The sequence below is a fragment of the Lepidochelys kempii genome, chromosome 3 (assembly GCF_965140265.1).
Source record: "Lepidochelys kempii isolate rLepKem1 chromosome 3, rLepKem1.hap2, whole genome shotgun sequence".
NCBI lineage: Eukaryota > Metazoa > Chordata > Testudines > Cheloniidae > Lepidochelys > Lepidochelys kempii.
The window spans coordinates 128828127-128846476 of NC_133258.1; the positions used below are offsets into that span (position 1 = coordinate 128828127).

General features: G+C 44.6%; 2 protein-coding genes across 12 annotated transcripts in view; one reads left to right on the forward strand and one right to left on the reverse strand.

The window, feature by feature from the left end:
• Positions 1 to 174: 174 nt before the first annotated feature.
• Positions 175 to 14385, reverse strand: DYNLT2 (dynein light chain Tctex-type 2). 3 transcript variants are annotated; one of them, XM_073337987.1, is made up of 4 exons: positions 13916 to 14385; positions 3649 to 3867; positions 2598 to 2753; positions 175 to 2008 (listed from the first exon to the last, which is right to left on the reverse strand). In XM_073337987.1, the coding sequence occupies exons 1-4, from the start codon at positions 13994 to 13996 to the stop codon at positions 1898 to 1900; spliced, it is 567 nt and encodes a 188-aa protein (XP_073194088.1). In that variant the 5' UTR covers positions 13997 to 14385; the 3' UTR covers positions 175 to 1897. The 3 variants fall into 3 exon arrangements, with proteins under 3 accessions (XP_073194088.1, XP_073194087.1, XP_073194086.1); XM_073337986.1 differs by having other exon boundaries at positions 2598 to 2756; XM_073337985.1 differs by lacking the exon at positions 13916 to 14385 and having other exon boundaries at positions 2598 to 2756; positions 3649 to 5009.
• ERMARD (ER membrane associated RNA degradation) overlaps positions 14036 to 18350 on the forward strand; it is a 31562-nt gene continuing 27247 nt past the window's right edge. For 4 of the 9 annotated variants that reach the window (XM_073337976.1, XM_073337983.1, XM_073337981.1 and 1 more), the window contains exon 1: positions 14144 to 14239. The gene's annotated coding sequence lies outside the window, so the exon portion shown is untranslated. The other 5 variants (XM_073337978.1, XM_073337982.1, XM_073337980.1 and 2 more) reach the window with 5 other exon arrangements.

The window sequence follows — 18350 nt, forward strand, 5'->3', positions numbered from 1 at the left end:
AGTAGCAGCCATGTTAGTCTGTATTCGCAAAAAGAAAAGGAGTACTTGTGGCACCTTAGAGACTAACCAATTTATTTGAGCACAAGCTTTCGTGAGCTACAGCTCACTTCATCGGATCCAATGAAGTGAGCTGTAGCTCACAAAAGCATATGCTCAAATAAATTGATTAGTCTCTAAGGTGCCACAAGTACTCCTTTTCTTTTAGTCCCATTGAGTTCTCTAGGACCACTCACATGTGCAAAATTATTGTGTGTGTTAGCATTTACAGAATAAGAAGCTTATATATATATTTACATTTACACTAACACAGCTACCCCCTCATACTTGACCCATTGCTTAAGTGTTTACTGGAGTGGAGCCCAAGTTTATTAAGCTTGAAGAAGCCAGTTGTTACCATGTCCAGGTGAAATTACCATTCTGATGCCTTGTCTATGTAAGAAGTATTTGCTTTGTGGCAGGGGTGGACGTAGCCTCCTGATTCAATGCATGCACTATACTAAACTAAAGAGGGGATACTGACCACCCAAATCAGCACCCTCTGCCCAATACCACAATGCTAATGGGGAGGGGAAGTCCTGGGTGCGAGGAGGCAGTGGGCTTGAAGAGTGAGAGAGCACTACACTTGTCCAGTAGCAGCAGCTCCTGTCCCACAGGGCTGGGCATGGCTCCCTGCTCTGGGCATTGTGACCTGGTACATGGTCACAGCCTCATGGGACAAGAGCCAGCACTAAGGGTGATTTCTATGGGTACAACTGAACTCATGAACCCTGATACTAAAGCTACCCTTGCTTTGTAGTCAAAGGCATTAACTACAACCTTGAAATGCCTGATGGCTTGGTTATGTAACAGAAAATTAAACATGATCTATATTATTTTGAAAACAAATACTATTTATTTTCTTTTGAATCATTATGTTTGAACAATATCAATGAAATAATAGCAGATTTGAGTCACTGTTAGGTTAATAATGTTAGCAGTTCTAACATTCTGTATAAGTACTTTGCAAATTTTGTCTTCGCCATTCTTTTCAATATATATATGTATTGTTGTCATTAACTGTCAATTACATATCCATCTCCAAAGATTTTAGGTTGTCACTGAATGGATTTTACAGATCTTCTGGCTTTGTTGTCATTACAAACCAGTCCGATGAAATAAAAAAAGTCATTGAATCCAGTAAATACAATATATCAGCCTCCAGACTAAGGATTATAAAACAGCTGATGATTTGTAATTTGGGGTCCATCCTGGTATCAGTGAAATCAATGACAACACTCCTACTGACTTCAACAGGAGCAGGACTGGGACCTTAAATGGAATGTTCCAAACTTGAAAGTACAAAAATGAGAGTTTAACAGGCATAAGAAAAAACAGCTGGCTACAGTAGGGAAAATGTATTTAATCTAAGAAAAGATTTTAAAAATAAGCCACATTACAGTGGCTTTCCTCACTACTAGATCTCTGAAGAGATTCTTGCTGTGGAATTTGATGAATATGACAACTGAGAGTAAATACAATGTTACTTTTCTGTTTCAGAGTCACCTCAAAGAGCAGAATATTTCCCTTTTATGAATGGAATTGTCACGTGTAATTTGTTGGAACCCATTCTTTAGAATGTGCGAGGCCCCATTCAGCACCTTGCAAAATGTGTTCTTTGTACCTGTCATAAATTCATAAACACAGCAGATGTATACAGTATGGACTCACCCATATACATTTTAAAAAAAATTAGAGAAAAGAATTGGTAAAATTTGTTTAAATGTATGTGAATTTCAATGTATCAACTGTTTTTAACTTAACAAAGGAAGTGTTCTAAAATAACTGTAACTTTATGAAGATTTTTGAACAATTATACAGAGTATTGTGATGACCGTTAACAGAGGTTGCTTTTAGAGAACTACTCATAATAACAAGCCATTATCAAAGCCAATGAAACAAAGGATTCTGTTTCACATTTAGCTGAAACCCAGTTGTCCCTTGCAACATCCCAGACCCATCTGCTGGACATCTATTGGGGAGAAAAGAACAAAGTACTAATAAATTGTTTTAAGGAATTTTTTCAGATTAGAACTTTACAATGAACATGTAGCATTATATAGGTGCAGCTAGTTTATATTAATTTATTAAAAATAATAAGAATGTATATAAAACTGCAAATTAAAGGGAGTTTGAATGTTTTATTATCATTTATTAAATGCATTTTATTTTCTTTTAGAGAAAATATACTTTAAGAGCTCTGAAAATCTGGTAGCCAAAAAATGTTCTTCAGTGATTTTCCTTATCACTTTTAAAATATCTACTGAAACATACACTCGGGCTAAATCTGTAATACTTACTCAGGCAAACCTGTTGTGTCCTCTTCACACTGACCAGCAGTGTTAGTCAGCCATGGTGAGGTATACATGCTGCCGTCCTTTAAGTAAGACAGAGCAGTCGAGCTTCCTCTGCACCTCAGAGCTCCAAGGGGTAACTCACCCTAAAGCAATGCAGATCTGGACCACCCTGAATGTGGTAGTATGCCCAAGAGGCACAATAAGGCCCCACACATCTAACTCAGTTTGTGAAAATATTATGAGTAAATTAATCTGTCTACTCACTTTTATTGCCTGACCAGTCTTTTGCAAGATTAGGACTGTTACTACATATTTATAGCGATCAAAGCCCATGTCCTTGACAGCTCTTAATATTTCTTCTGAGATTGAATTACACAAGAAGACACTAGTCGCACCATTATACTTGGTTTTTTGAAGTCTCTGCTATCAAAAGAGTTTTAAAAAATTGTAATCTCCATCCTAACAAGCTTTTGTATAAATAAATCTTACTTTTAGCTATAAAGAAAAAGGAAGTAAACTACTGGAATGTTTGTACACAATAGATGACGTCCCCAAATAAAAAGTTAATCATTTTTACTGTGAAACACTTTATCTGTCAAAATATTGAAATATTTCACTTTAAAACATTTTTAACAAATCTTAACTTTCTTTGAAATGAACAGAAGTGTACTTTTTTCCTTTTGACTCAGTTTCATGGAAAATAGCCTAGGGAGCATCTAGTCTGCATACCCACGACATGTCTCCTGCACTGCAGAGCCAATGGGATTAGTTCTTAGTTTTCATGGTAAATAGTACAATTTCCCTGCTCTTTGGCAACTATAGACTGTATCAGTAGATTCTCCAGAACAGAGTCCCTCATTCCATTTAACTTGATTTCATATACGGCAATCAGACTGTTGTTAATAACACCAGAGGGACTCCACCAGGAATACTTTGCTCTCATGTCATGAAATGTCACCCGAACCAATTAAGGGAATAAAATTCAAAAAATCCACAATTTCCTATTTATTTTATTTTGGATAGTTCTCTGACCCATTTTAATCTATCAACAGAAAAGAGATCCAATCCCATAAAGAGCTGAAAACCCTCAACTTCCACCTTCACTGCTGGTGCTCAGCAAGCACCCTGCAAAAGACATTCAGTATCTTACAATTTAGAGCCTGTGATGAGCACGTGGACAGACTTATGGATATGCTTAACTTTATAGTAACTTTGTAGTAACCCCATGGCTGTCTTTGAGGGACTGGGGCCTAACATTTACACTAAAATTAAGTATCTTACATACAGACAACTTAAACAAAAAGTATTACTCTACCGTTAGTATAAGTTGAGCTTTGTTTCTTACTAAATGAGCCTGGAATTTCCTATATGGCTCCATTCTGTACGTATTGGCATATTTTATTTTTGCCATGCTAGTCTTCAATGTAAATATTTCACTTTTCCCAAACTCTGCAAACGATTCCCCATCCATTGGTTCCATACCGTGAACTTCATGGCTTGAATTTCTCATTCTGTCTTTTAAGATCTGTGCATGCTTTTTAAAACAAAAGAAAAAATAAAGCTTAGTATCACTCTTTGGTATTTGATTGTTGAAAGTTTTCTGACACTTCAAAATGGTATGGCTAGAGGGAAAGACTTGAATTTTATTTGGGATCATCTTAGCAGATATCTGAAAAAAAACTAGACTGTGAATTGTTCACCTCTGTTATGGATAATTGAGGAGTGTGCTAGTTATCTGATGTTCTTTCTGGGAAAAGGGCCAAAGTTTATATCCTCTCACCTAAGCTCTGATTCTGCTTCCCCTGAAGTCTATGCAAATTTTGAAGTTGACTTCTTTGCAGGCAGAATTGGGCACTCAGAGGAGAAGAAACCCTCAATCAATCTGCCAATAAATCCTTTTCACTATCTTTCAAAAGTGTTGGAAAGCATAATCCCAGCCATTTATCCAAACACCTGTGTTACCAGTAGAAAATTTTCAGTACTGGTGCTGATGTTGTATACAATACCAGTATAATAAACGTTATTACTGATTTGTTTATTGATTGATCTTTTGTGTGATTATATTCTGAAAAACTACTATACAAACTGCACTGCAGAGATGCATTTTTGTTGTGTCTCAATGACTTCCAGATAAAATTTGCTCAATTTTAAGCAGAAATGTTTTTTTTTTCTATTTGCAAGAACTAAAAAGTCAGTTTTGGACCTGTGGCGTTCAGTGCCTGAAGCAGCACCCTGGAACCCCCATATTCACCACTGTCATATAATTATGTTACAATGTGTGAGGTATCATTGTAAAGGTGAGGTATCATTGTAAAAGTGATCTGTTGAACATGAATATCCTGTTAGATTGTAAGTGGTACCATTGTATGGGAAGTTACGAAGTTTTGTTATATGTGTTACTGAAATATGTTACGAGGTTGGGCACACCCATAACCAGCCTTTCAAGTACAACAGAGCAGCCAGACATTGATGATGGCCCATTAAGGGGAATCCACAATCACAAGGACTACCCTAGGAACTGTATACAATGGAGACCTCTCAGAGAGAGCACATAGGCAATGGAGACTGTTTGACTTGTCGTAACAAAGGATCTTTCCAGTAAGCTGGAAGAAATTATAAAAGAGGGGAAGTGACATCATCACTTGGCTTCACTCCCTCCCACAACTCAACACCTGGAAACACATCTGGAGGACAAAGACTGAACTAGGGAGGTGGTCCCAGAATGGAAAGGAGAATCCCAGCTTGTGTATTAAGGAACTATACCAATAGGGTGAGACACTGCTTGATTCAAATCCTGTCTAGTTTATAGAACTCAGATTGCGATTTTACTTGTATTTCTTAGGTAACCAACTTTGATCTGTACGCTTATAACTTATAATCACTGAGATTTATTAACTACAGAAAGATAGATTTTGTTTTATATTTTATCCTAAACAGTGTGTTTTGGTTGAAATGCTTGAAAAATCTGCACAGTGTACAATGTGGAAAGCATGTTCTCTCCACATTGAGGGAGGGGCGGACGGGTAATAAACTTACACTGGTCAGGCTTCTGACCAGTGCAGGACAATACAGCCCTGAGGTCCTAGGCTGGGAGCTGGGGGAATTGGCCAGAGCCTCTCTATTGTTAGCTCATGAGTGGTTAGGAGAAGCATTCATGTTACTCAGCTGGGTGCATCCCTGCCTGTGGATGGCTGTGTAAGTGCAGCACCTAGTAAGGTTTGCAGCTTGTCACAGCATCACAGTGTGAGAGGGAGCCCAGGTTGGTGCCAGAGGGCTCAGCGATACCCAAGTTCCAGATTGCACCCCAGGGAACCCATTACAGGATCTGAAAGTGAAGCAGTGATCATTTTTGTTTGTTCATCTTTATGATTCATAAAGATTCTGCACAGCCAAATTCTGCCTTCAGTCATGCTAGTATAATGTCATTATCTTCAATAGTAACTGAGGGCAGAATTTGGCATTGCAGTTGAAACTAAGTAATCGTACTAATGATGCAGAGACAAAACGGAATCAAAATCAGTCTCCCAGAGGTGTGTTGACTTTGCAGTTCTACCAGGAGTCAAAAGTAGTATAAACATACTTTTGTCACTATGATGAATGCATATGATCCAAAATATATACACAGTGACAAAGCAGATTTGTTGGGTAGAAAAGTGACATTTCCCCAGCCATGATTAGAGTGGATCCTCCTTGTGCAGATCTCACCTCTCCTACCCAGAAGGTGGGTCTGCTGCCACTATGGTACCAACCCCCAATCCTATGGAGATACAGACATAAAGACATGGGTTTGGGATCTGTTCTGAGGAGGTGGTAGGGAACAGGGAGTGGGCTGCCCCATGATGGATGGGGTCCAGAGGGACACCCATCATCCCCAGACTAACCCCTTGTAAATTCCTTAGGAAATGTAATTATGAGTAGTATTTGTATTGCAGTAGCACCTAGGAGCCTTCTGTCACAGACCAGGGCCCCTATTGAGCTAGGAGCTGTACAAACAGAGAACAAAAAGACAGTCCCCATCCTAAAGAGTTTACAATCAAAATATAAAAAAAGACAAGAGAATACACACAAACAGGGAGTACAAGGAACACAGTAACACAGTAACAGTAGGCAGGATGGGCAGTGGTCTCAACACCCCAGCTAACCATTTTTGTAGGCATCATGACAAAGGAGAGTTTTAAGGAGGGATTTTATGGAGGACAATAAGATGTTACAGATGTTTAAGGGGAGTTCCCCCCAAAATTTGTATAGCCTGGAACTACATTACCTTTCCCACAAAGCCCTATCCAAAAGTGTGGAGCTTGTTTTAAGAGGAACATGAGGCAGCCACAGCCAAGGAGAAGAAGGTGGAGTGCCCAGGGAGACAAAATTCACACTGAGGCACAAGGTCTTCATGCTGATGACCCTGACCTCCCACTGATTTTTCAACATCGGTGTGGATCCACAGGACTCAAAAAGTTTAGTAGCAGACCCTGCATCTTATTCAGTGACTGAGAAGTTTGCTGATTAAACAAAATGGAAAATTTTCCACAAGGGGAAACTCAAGTTTTCTTCTTCCTTTATTCCCTTCAGGGATTTTATTGTGGAAGGGAGCAATCCATCCCTAAACATTAATTCATAGGGCAGGGAGACAAGCTTTTGAGCTTCCACCAACAGAAGGTCCAATAAAAGATGACAGCTCACCCACCTTCTCTCTCTAATATCCTGGGAGTGACACGGCTACAACACTGCATACAATTTATAGGGCAATAATTTTAGACTTCCTAATCTCTGTGCTGTCGTATTCTATTAGTTTTGTAAAAAAAAACAAAAACCATGAACCAAAATAGTATTAGTTATAGTAGTTATCTGTGTAACTGACAGGAGATTCCGTTGCCTAAAAAAGAGAAATGGACATTAAGTTCATCCAGTGGGTGCCATGAAACCAAAGTTCAATGGGCTCAGCTGTAAACAATGTCCTTCCATTTACTGATCTGAACTCTTTTCCAGCAGCACTTTAAGCCACCCAAACCCAATACACATATCTACAAAAATGTAAATGTGGATATATGCATTTATTTGGAGTATATCTTAAATTATAACTAGTGGTCTTGGAATAGTAAAGTCAAGTATATTCAAGGGGTGTGGGATTGGAGAATAGCTGTTGAAATGAAGCCCAGTTGCTCGGCTGTGGAGCAGAATGCCTGATCGACCCACCTGGCATGAGCACAGATTCACCACTGCTGCTGAGGGGGGCACCCTGGCCCTGAGACTCAAGGAACCTTATAAGGATCCATTAGAACAGGTAGCACAATGTGGAGATCCCAAGGCAACTACATATTCTTCACTGGGGGAAAAGCCGAACAATCCTCTTTGAAAATCTGTAAACTATTGGGTTAGAAAAATCTGATCTGTCCTGGGCTGATGGATGAATTGCTGAGATCGTTCCTAATGGACCCTCTGGGAAACTAGAGAAGACTTGAGGATTTCAGATGTAACAGGTATTATAAAATATCCTGTATCCTAGCTTCTGTTGCAGGTACAGCATGGGGAATAGACCAGATTGAAAACCGCTTCCACTTGGCTAAATAAACAGATACAGCAGAATCCAATCTGCTGTTATGCAATACTTCCTGAACTGCCAATGAACAATCTTTATCTGCCTAATATAGCCCCTCAATATCCATGCTGTGAGATGCAAGTTATCCAGTCCTGGGTATAATAACTGACTGTTGTTGGGAAAGTAGATCTGGAAATGAAGGCAGGGTCCATGGAGGTCAAATAGAGGCCGTGAAGATCTGAGAACCCAGCACTGTCACAACCGTGCTGGAGCTATAAGAATTATTTTGGTATGGTCTTGTTTTAATTTGAAAAAATCACCTGTGTGATGAGAGGAATGGGGAGAAATATGTACAGGAGGCTTGGCCCCCACTGAAGGAGAAAAGCAGGGGTCAAAAAGCCTGGGCTGTGACCCACTTGACACTAAAACTCATGGCATTTCCTCTTGTCTTTTGTTGCAAATAGTCTGACTGATTGGATACGCCAGGCATGAAAGATGGTTCTGAGCACACTGTTCTTCAGAGACCACTCATGGTTTTGGGAAAATCTCCTCCTGAGATGATCAGCCAAGAGGTCCTGGGAGCCTAGTAAGTGGGAGGCAATAAGAGTAATATCATCCTTGATGCATAAGTCCCATTATTTCACAGCTTCTTGACAAAGTTGACTGGATCTTGCTCCTGCCTGTCTGTTCAGGCAGTACATCGTAGCTCTACTGTCAGTCAGAATCTGAACTGACAGTCCCTTAATGTGAGGGAGAAAAGTGTGACAGGCCTTGTGAATTGCCTGAAGTTCGAGCACATTGATGTGAAGGGTCACCTCTTGTTCCGTCCATAAAGCTTGGGTTAGTAAATCCTCCAGGAGAGCACCCCACCCTATCAGGGATGCATTGGTGATATATGTTTTGGATGCAAATGGACAAGAGAATGGAATGCCCCTGCACACATTGTTCTGATCCATCCATCATTCCAAAGATGCCAGGCCCAAAACAGATACACAGAGAAACATGTCTAAGGGATAGCTGATCAGCCAATAGACTGACTTCAGCAGCCCCTGGTGGCCGCGCAGGCACCGCCTGGCATATTAGGTCAGGTGTATAGACTCCAGCACTACCCTCACACATTTGCTGAATATTTATGGGCCGATGACAGGCAAAAAGGAAGTCTTTTATCAGGAATCTTAGAAACTTCCTGTGACTTGGAAAAACCGACACATGGAAGTAGGTACTTGTAACAGGGTGGCTTAGCCTGGGGCTAAGCCAACCTGATTACAGAATGGGCCCCACTTGAGAGGAATCAGGTGATTCTTATAGTAAAAGGAGCCAGGCTTAAGTAGTGATAAAGTCCAGATGGGAAACAGAGCTGCAGGAAGATTCCTACAGAGGCAGGATGCTCAGAGCTGTAAGTTGCAATGTAAGGGGGAAAGCTCAGAAAATTGCTACTATATCAGTAGAGACTGCAGTGATCAAGAAAGGCTCCAGCAGGGCCCTGAATCAACAGGGAAAAAGGTCTTCAGGCAGGGGGAGAGACTGGAAAAGCTCTCCATGCAGGGAGGCCTGGGGGAGACTCTGCTCAAACAGGACAGAGGCTGAGAAATAGCCCCAGAGAAGGCAGAAGGTTCTATTTTTGTGTTAAGACATTTTAGTTTGGGACAACTGTGATCCAAACTAAAGTCTGTGAACTAGTCAGAGGGCTCAGTCACTGGTAAGCTACGAGGCAGAAAACGACCACAGTGCCAAAGAGACCATCGATAGGGGTATTAGTCTAGTGAAGAGCTGCTACTCCACACCTAGTCACGACGGGGTGCCTACCACTGAATAAACTCTCTTACATTGTCCTATAAATCGAAGGCAGCAAACCAGCCATTACGACCTAAGGAAGGAATAATCAATGCTAGAGAGACCATGTGAAATCTTATGTATTTTTATGGACTTACTGAGATTCTGACGATCTAGAATGGGTCTCAGATCGCCCTTCGACTTGGGAATGGGCAAGAATCGTGAAGAAAAATCCTATCCCCAACACTGAAAGGGAACTTCCTCTATAGCTTCCAAACAGACCAAAGTATGAACTTTCTGAAGAAGCACTGATTAGCGAGAAGAGTCCCTGAAGAAAGACGCGGTATTTGCAGAGGAGTGAGGATGGGGAAAAGAAAGAAACTGGATGGAATATCCTAGGTCCCTCAATGCTTAGGACCCACTTGTCCATAGTTATGGATTCTCAAGCACTGAGGAAATGGAATAATGTGTCCCCAAATAGGGGACTAAGGGGATGGGAGGGAGATCAACAACAACTGCATTACTATTCTCAAAGAGGAAGTCAAATGGACTGTTTCCCCATACTTATTGAGGATGATTGTCTATGCAATGCTTGAGTTAGATAATCTCCTTAGTTGAGAATTGTGCTTTGTCTTTGAAAAGTCTGTGTCTTATGGTAAAAATGCTGTTTATAATAGTTTCTATTCCTGCTGTTGAGCCCTGTACTGGTGTCTCCTAGGGGCTAGAATATATATTGCTAATAAGCTAAGGGCAGCTTGTGAATCCTCAAATGAATGTAAGGTCTCATCTCTTTTGTCCAAAAAAAGGGACAACCACCAAAAGGAAAGTATTTGATATGGATATTCAACAAACTAGCTATTCCCAGAACGCTCTCCTCATTGTTATTGCAGAGGCCATCACTCTATAAAAAGCTGCACCAAGCACAGACTGGAGAGACACCCTGGTCACAATGTAACCTTCTGGCAGGAAAGCCTTAAATTCCTCCCTAAAATTTTCAGATAATTTTTCAATAAACTTAAACATTGCATCTCAGCTTACAAAGTCATATTTAGCTAAAACCACCCGCTGATTTGCTATGAACATTTGAAGAGAGGAGGAGGTGGACTAAATTTTTCTCCAAAGTAAATCAAGTCTCCTGGGTTCTTTCTCTTTGGGAGTTGACTTAAGTCTCCCTGGTCATGATTTCTCATTGGCAGCCATCATTACTACAGAGTGAGGTGCAGAATGAGAATAAAAACACTCAAGTCTTTGTATTTATCCATGCACATAGCTATAGAGGCTAAGAAGGCTGGTGTATGCCATAAGGGGGGGGGGGGGGAAGGGGCGCGGCATTGTGTGAACACTTCAGAAGATGGCAGTGCTTAAAGCCCAGAGAGCACAAGGGTAGCAACAGTGCCTAGCACTGAAACTGAAAGAATAAACCAACAACTAATTGGTACTAATGGCCAACTATTAAAGGTAAAGGAAAAGCTAAACTAGCTAACTATGCAGATGAAAAAAACAGCAAGGTAAACCATGTGGGAAGCTCCCAATCAGGCCACAGGCGATGAGAAGAACCTGAGGGGGGCAGGGTGCTGCTGCCTTTACATAGCCTCAGGAGGGACCACGAAGATGTGTAGGGGCATATACATTCCAGACAGGACTACTGCAGAAAACTCTCCAGCTGTGGTGTGCTGGGCATGCACACACCTGAGTGAAATACATGTGTGCAACATATTTTGAAGAAGAGTTTTATCAAATGGTGTTGCTATTCTGAAAATACATTTTTATAGTAAAACTCAATTTTTAACATGTTCGAAAAAGACTATTTTGAGATCAATTTTGCGGTTTCCTCAGTCGCTAGCTTCAATTTCAGGTTGCAGGGATAGTTTAGGGCAGGTAGAGTCATCAGCTGCTTAATCAGGCAGCAGAATGGAACAAGCACCTGAGCAGAAAGTGTCCCAGCTGCTAGGCTGTGATGCTAAAAGGTGAATGAAAATTTCTAAAAATATGGAGGACATATAGATAGGCTGAAGAGATTAAGTACTTTCAAAAGATCTATAAAGATGTCCAGTCAGGGGCTCACAAAAACTTTTATTTCAGTCATTGGAGAGAGGAAAGGATAGGAGACATCTAGGATGATAAGCTCAAAAACAAAGAAAGCCATGCAGATTCTTCTCTGAGAAGTCACTTACACAAATCAGTGCTGTCTACAGTGAGGACGTTTTCTAAAAATCTCCCACTATTGCTCATACCAGTTCAGTTCCAAAATTAGCACTATTGAAAGTCCTAGTGTAGATGGGTCAGAGAGGTCTTCAATGACATGTTAATTAGATATCCTCTGAGTAGGTTACATGAGGCAATGTTAAAAATATCAGTGGCAGCCAGCAGCCTGTCTAGACCAAGGCTCCCAACAATGCTAATACCAATTGAACTGAGATTGTTATAAATTCTCCTTATGCTGAAAGGGCCATTGAATGAGGAGGCAAACCTAGGTCTTTTAAAGATCTCTGACCATGGGCCAGTTTTACTAAGTCTTATCTTTATCATTCTCTGAACCAAAAACCTTTCAATGGTCATAAATAAGTCTACTAGTAGTTTTTAGTAATGCAGTTACTAATACCATTTTACTTCATATTTGTTGTACTTTTACTAACATTATTTACAGTGCCAAATGTTATAGCAATCATTTTCTGATTGCATTATATTTTAAGTGTGGTCCTTTTCAGAGCATCTCTCAAAAGTACATGGCCCAATTTAGAATCTATGGAATAGTCATGCTTCAAGGGTAAGTACTGAATGAAGTTGGTACTGAAGTGCTTAAGAGAGAAGCTTGCAGCATTGTTAACTTTTATGATTTTTTTTTCTTGAATAACAGGATTTCAGAGGGTTCTGGAGCCTGTCTTGTAATGCTACTAGATCATCCAGCTCCCTCATGAAGTTCAGTTCTGCCGGAAGCCCACAGAGTTTCTTCCCTATGGCTTGCTATTCTCACAGGAAGGAGCAAAGAACCCAGCAGTTCATCACAATTCTGCTCCCTTCACCTGTGAGAAATAGACAGAATGGTGCCTCTGCACCTCTTCCCACTCTCCACTATAGCACCTGGCCTAGGAAGGGGCAGGAGGGTAAGGACCATCCCGGAGCTGGCCCCATCCCAGCATGAGAAGTGGAATCCTGTTGCACTCCCGAAGCCTGGGAGAGGGTGTGAATTACCCTAGGAAGAGCACAGATGAGGTCGGGGGGTGGTACAGAACTGATGGGAGGACTGAGTGACAGTATTAATTTCTGGGCAGGAGACAGATGGACATGGGAGTGAAAGTTCCTGCAGCATGGGCCAAAATCACCCCATATATTTGGGACAGTGGGCAACACTAACAGTTACGCACACACTCTGGGGATGCATAAAGAGAGTTTAAAAAAAATCAAAAGACAGACCACAAAACCAGACAATACAATATTTTTATGTCATCATTTTTGAAAGCCAATCTTGTGATTTGGGAGGGGCAGCCATCCTCGATGCCACCTTCAAGTGGTACCAAGCTGCTGTGCTGCTTCCCTCCCCTTTTTGCTCTGCTGCTGTGGGGGGAGGGACGAAAGCAGTGTTTTCTTCCCTGGTTTGGAAAATGACTAGGGCCTCTCCTGAGTGAGGTACAACCTGATGCAAGAGTATCTGTCAAGTCCCAGATGGCGGCGATATAGCAGTAGAGGGATTAGTGTGAAGGGTCTTATAAAAGACCAGGTTTTGATGAACACGGATCAAGCAGAGCAGCCAGCTTATGGAGCTGAACCATTGCGACCAGGAGCCAAGCACAAACCATGAGTAGTAATGAGTCTCGGAGGAGCATCTAAATTAAGAACAGAAGGTGCAGCGGACCAGCCTGCACACCAGCCAGCGGTAAACAGGGAGTCTGGAGGTGAGGGTGCAGTGACCCCTGCCCCAGGCCAGGCCTGATCCCTACCAGATGGAGGCACCGATGACATTCTGCAGAGCCGGAAGCAAGCTGGGCAGACAGGCTGGTGCGCTCTAAATGGAGAAGCCACCCCAATGGGCTCGTGCTGGAACCTCAGCCTCCCGCCCCCTCTGCACTCAGAGGCGGGAGACGCCCACTGACTCCCTCGTCTCTCGCCCCCCCCCCCCCGAGGCTATGCGCAACTATGCTCTATTCACTCAGAGCGCGGGGACCTGCGCCACAGGTGCCCGACCCGCCGCTCCTGTCCAAGCGCGTGCACGAGTCCCCTCCCGGCCCAACATGGCCCAGCTCCCCTCCCCACTCCGCGCCTGCGCACTGCTCACGCTGTCTTTCTCGAACATGCTTAAACGCCGCTCCCCCTTCGCCCCCGAGAGAAGTCTCGACGCCTTCGCGTGTTTGTCCATAGCTTCTGCCCTGACGTGTCGCGTCCCTGCGAAGAAGGAGACCGGGCTCGGTGCCTTCCCCCAACCGCCACCCAACGGCAGCTACAACTACGGCGTTCCAGCTTCGCGCTGCGCAGCCCTCCCTCACTCGGCAGCGCCAGGGCGAGGCTTTCCCGCACGTGCCGTGATGTCGTCATTGGCTGCGGACGGCAAAGCGTCACCGGTTGCGTGCGACGGCAGGGGAGGAAGGCGGAAGGCAGCGAGGTAACTGCGCGCGGTGGCTCCTTGGAGCGTTGGTCCCGCGCGAGCTGGGGCGGGCGATGCCTCCGCCCTGGATGTCCCGAGCGGGGGAGGGAAGCTGAAACACAGCGACGCGCCCTTTCCTGGGCGGGGGCGGGTAACGTGCTTCACGCCCCTGCCCCCGATCTCTTGGGTGGCCCCGGCCGGAGTCACCCACTGTCAGCCTCGCTGCCCCCCGAGGGGGCTGGGCCTGGGGCTCTGCCTGGGATTGGATGCAGGCGGGAGCCCCGGCCGGGGTAACGGCTCCTGCTTCCACGAAACCGCCGCTGCGCTCAGCTCCGCTGCCCGGTTAACCGGATCTATGGGGAGGAAGCTCTGTGTGACACGGGCCACAAGGGTGCTGCGCCGCGCCGCGCCGCCACCTCGCTCCCTGGGACGAGGATCCCCTCGGGGGTGCGTTTCTTAGCCGGTGGTTAACGCGTTTTTTCAGCGCTCTGTGGGTGTCAGTGAAACAGACATTAGACTCCGTGAGACACTGACAGTCTAACCCCTAGGATGTGTCGCACTGGGATATCTCCGTGATTCTTAAACTGGGCTAGTTTGAGACATAGCAGCACCGGACTGAGTGAGGCGCATATGTCACTTCAAGGAAAGTGGACTTTGATTTATATTATTAATTACTACATTAAAGTGAGCATAGGGAGCAGCTTTCATTTTTAAAAAAACTTGAATAAAAGGTGCGTAGCAAAAATGCACAATGTAAAATGCTGTCTGTTAAATACACTTTTTAACCATGTGTCATCTAGTAGTACAGAAAGTTAATGTTTCAGGAAAAAAACGAACTGCCACTGGGTAGGTTGCTTCTGAATTTACTATATGTTTACAGAGTGCTTCTAGGAATTTTGGTGCGATCAGTTAGATCCTTATAGTGAAGGATTCTGTCCTTCTCCAAGGAAGTGGTCCTTTTATTTCTTCCTCACTTACTTTAAGGAATGAGCCACTCTTAGAACAACACATCTTTGGAGGGTCTGTTGTCTGTTTGGCTGTCCTTCCTTAGATTCAGCTGGACATTCAGTGGCACTGGTGGAAGGCCCAGTAAAGATGGCATGACTGGGATAAAGCGACCACTCCCTATTGCTTTACCGGGTATATCTTCACTGCAGAGTGATTTGCGCCCAGGGCATGGCTATACTTGCAGATGTAGAGCACTTTGAGTTAAACCTGCCTTCGGAGAGTGCAGTAAGGAAAGCGCTGCAGTCTGTCCACACTGACAGGCACAAGCACACTGGCATGGCCACATTTGCGGCACTTGCAGCAGCATTGGGAGTGGTGCATTATGGGCAGCTATCCCACAGAGCACCTCTTCCCATTCTGGCACTGTGGCTTGTAGGAAGGGGGCGGGAGGTGCAGGGCATTCTGGGTCCTGTCCCAACTCCCCATAATGCATCGGTTCACATCCCAGCAATCCCTGTGTTTCCGTCCACATTTGGAGCCATCTTTCAACGTTTTTTGTACTGCGCTCTCTGTCTTCCCTTTTGGTCTGCGGGAATGGAGCCTGAACTGCTGAACTGGTATACTGACGAGTCTCGCCAGCACGTCACGTTTGGCAGTCGAGTTATTCCTTATGATCCAAAGTGACAGTGAGGGTTCCGACGATGATATCGACTTGAGTAACGCATATGACACAAGTTTGCTTGTGGCATTCACGGACATGCTCAGCACCATGGAATGCCGCTTTTGGGCTCGGGAAACAAGCACTGAGTGGTGGGTATCACATTGTCATACAAGTCTGGGATGACGAGCAGTCGCTGCAGAACTTTCGGATGAAAAAAGCCACTTTCATGGGACTGTGTGAGGAGCTCACCCCCACCCTGCAGCGCAAGGACACGAGTTTGAGAGCTGCCCTGATGGTGGAGAAGCGGGTGGCTATTGCAATCTGGAAGCTGGCAACTACAGACAGCTACTGATGGGTCGCTAACCAGTTTGGAGTGGGGAAGTCGACCTTTGGAATCGTGTTGATGCAAGTTTGCAGGGCCATTAATCGCATCCTGCTCAGAAGAACCGTCACTCCGGGTAACGTGCATGACATTGTGGATGGCTTTGCACAAATGGGTTTCCCTAACTGCGGAGGGTGATAGATGGTGAACACGTTCCAATTCTGGCACCAGCCCACTTAGCCTCCAAGTACGTTAATCAGAAGGGGTATTGCTCTATGATTCTCCAGGTGCTTGTGGATCACCGTGGGTGTTTCATTGACATTAATGCAGGCTGGCCTGGAAAGGTGCATGACGCACGCATCTTTCGAAACACTGCCCTGTTCAGGAAGCTGCAAGGCGGGACTTTTTCCCCAGACCAGAAGATCACCGTAGGGGAAGTTGAAATGCCCATTGTGATCCTCGGAGACCTCGCTTACCCTTTAATGCCGAGGCTCATGAAACCCTACACAGGGAGCCTTGACAGCAGCAAGGAGTGGTTCAACAACAGGCTGAGCCGGTGAAGAATGACTGTGGAGTGTGCTTTGGGCCATTTAAAGGATCGCTGGTGCTCTCTATATGGTCCTGGTCAATGACAGCATCCCTGCAGTTATGCATGCTGTACTCTCCATAACATTTGTGAAGGGAAGGGTGAACGATTCACTCAGGCATGGAACTTGGAGGTTCAACACCTCGAGGCTGAATTTGAACAGCCAGAGAGAGCAGGGCTAGTAGAGGGGCCCAGTGCGGGGCTGCAAGGATTAGGGATGTCTTGAGGGAGCAATTTGAGGCTGAAAGCCACCAGTAATGTGTGGTGCCCTGCACGCGAGTGAAGTGCAGCGGTTCCAATGTTAGTAGGAATCTGTGTTTGCTACGCTGACTTGCAGTGCCTGTTTCTTTCCTGGGCTAAGGTATCTTTTACTTTATGCAATAATAAAGAATGTTTTCAAAGCCAAAAAATCCATTTGTTGAAAAGAGAATTCATTTATTGAAAAGAAACACAACTGCTTGGGAAACAGAAAGGGCAAGAGGGTGGGGAACGGTACAATCACAGATTTGCATGTGTCCTGTTATCATACTCAGCCTTCCTGTCTGGAGTGCTGTGCAATGAGTGCTGCACTTTAGGATGGCTATACTGCATGGTGGTTGAGTACAGAGGGTAAGGGTCTTTGGGCATGGCTACACTCGAAACTTCAAAGTGCTGTTGCGGGGGCGCTCCTGCGGCAGCACTTTGAGGTGCGAGTGTGGTCACGCGTGAGCACTGGGAGAGAGCTCTCCCAGCGCTCCTGGTAATCCACCTCCACGAGGGGATTAGCTCCAAGCCCTGGGAGCTGTGGTGCTCGGAGCCTGTTTACACTAGCGCTTTAAAGCGCTCGGATTTGCTGCGCTCAGGGGGGTGATTTTTCACACCCCTGAACCAGCAAGTTAGAGCACTATAAAACGTAAGTGTAGCCAAGCCCGCAGTTTTCCGGGTTGGTAGATGAAGCTACAGGTGTTGGAGGCAGCCAGTGGTGGTAAGAACCCGGATGTTGGGGAAAGTGGGTTGGAGGTGACATGGGGGCACAAGGGAAAGAGTTTTGGGACAAGGGCTGCAGGGGGGGTCGGGCCCGGTAGTGCTCCACCTGCATGGCTGTGAGCGCCTGGATCAAGTCCGCTTGGCGCTCCATTATGCTTATCAGCCGATCCGTGCTTTGTTGCTGAAGCACCGCGCTTTTTTGCCAGCGCTCCTCATTCTGCTGGCGGATCCTCCTTTCGCTGTCCCACCACTCCGGCACTTTTCTATTTTCATTACTTGGATGCTGCATTACTTCATGCAACATGTTTTCCTCGCTTCTACGTGGCCTTTTTCTGATTCTTTGGAGTCTTTCGGCCGGTGATAACATGGACAGCTGAGATCTCAAGGTTGCATCTGTTAAGTGTTGCATTTTGCCTTTACAGAGGCAGCATGGTTCACACCAGACAGAGCAATGATTCCCCCGTACTTAAGGGCAAGCACAGTATACACAATAGCCCATCCCAAAGCGAGCGCACATCACCCACAGGAGCCCCAAAATGGTGAGTAAGCATAGGGTCAGGCATGACTGATCGTTTCACGGCTGTACTGTCCTCTGGGTCTCTGTGCCTTGGGGAGAGCCAACAGCGGCAGGGGGCCCCTATACTGA

Coding starts and splice junctions, on each gene's coding strand:
- DYNLT2 (XM_073337985.1), bottom strand. CDS start 3,990: ATGATCCCAAATAAAATTCAAGTCTTTCCCTCTAGCCATACCATTTTG. Junction 2,757..3,648: donor AAGCTCAACTTATACTAACG/GTAGAGTAATAC, acceptor CTCTTTTGATAG/CAGAGACTTCAAAAAACCAA. Junction 2,009..2,597: donor AGACTGGTCAGGCAATAAAA/GTGAGTAGACAG, acceptor TCTCCCCAATAG/ATGTCCAGCAGATGGGTCTG.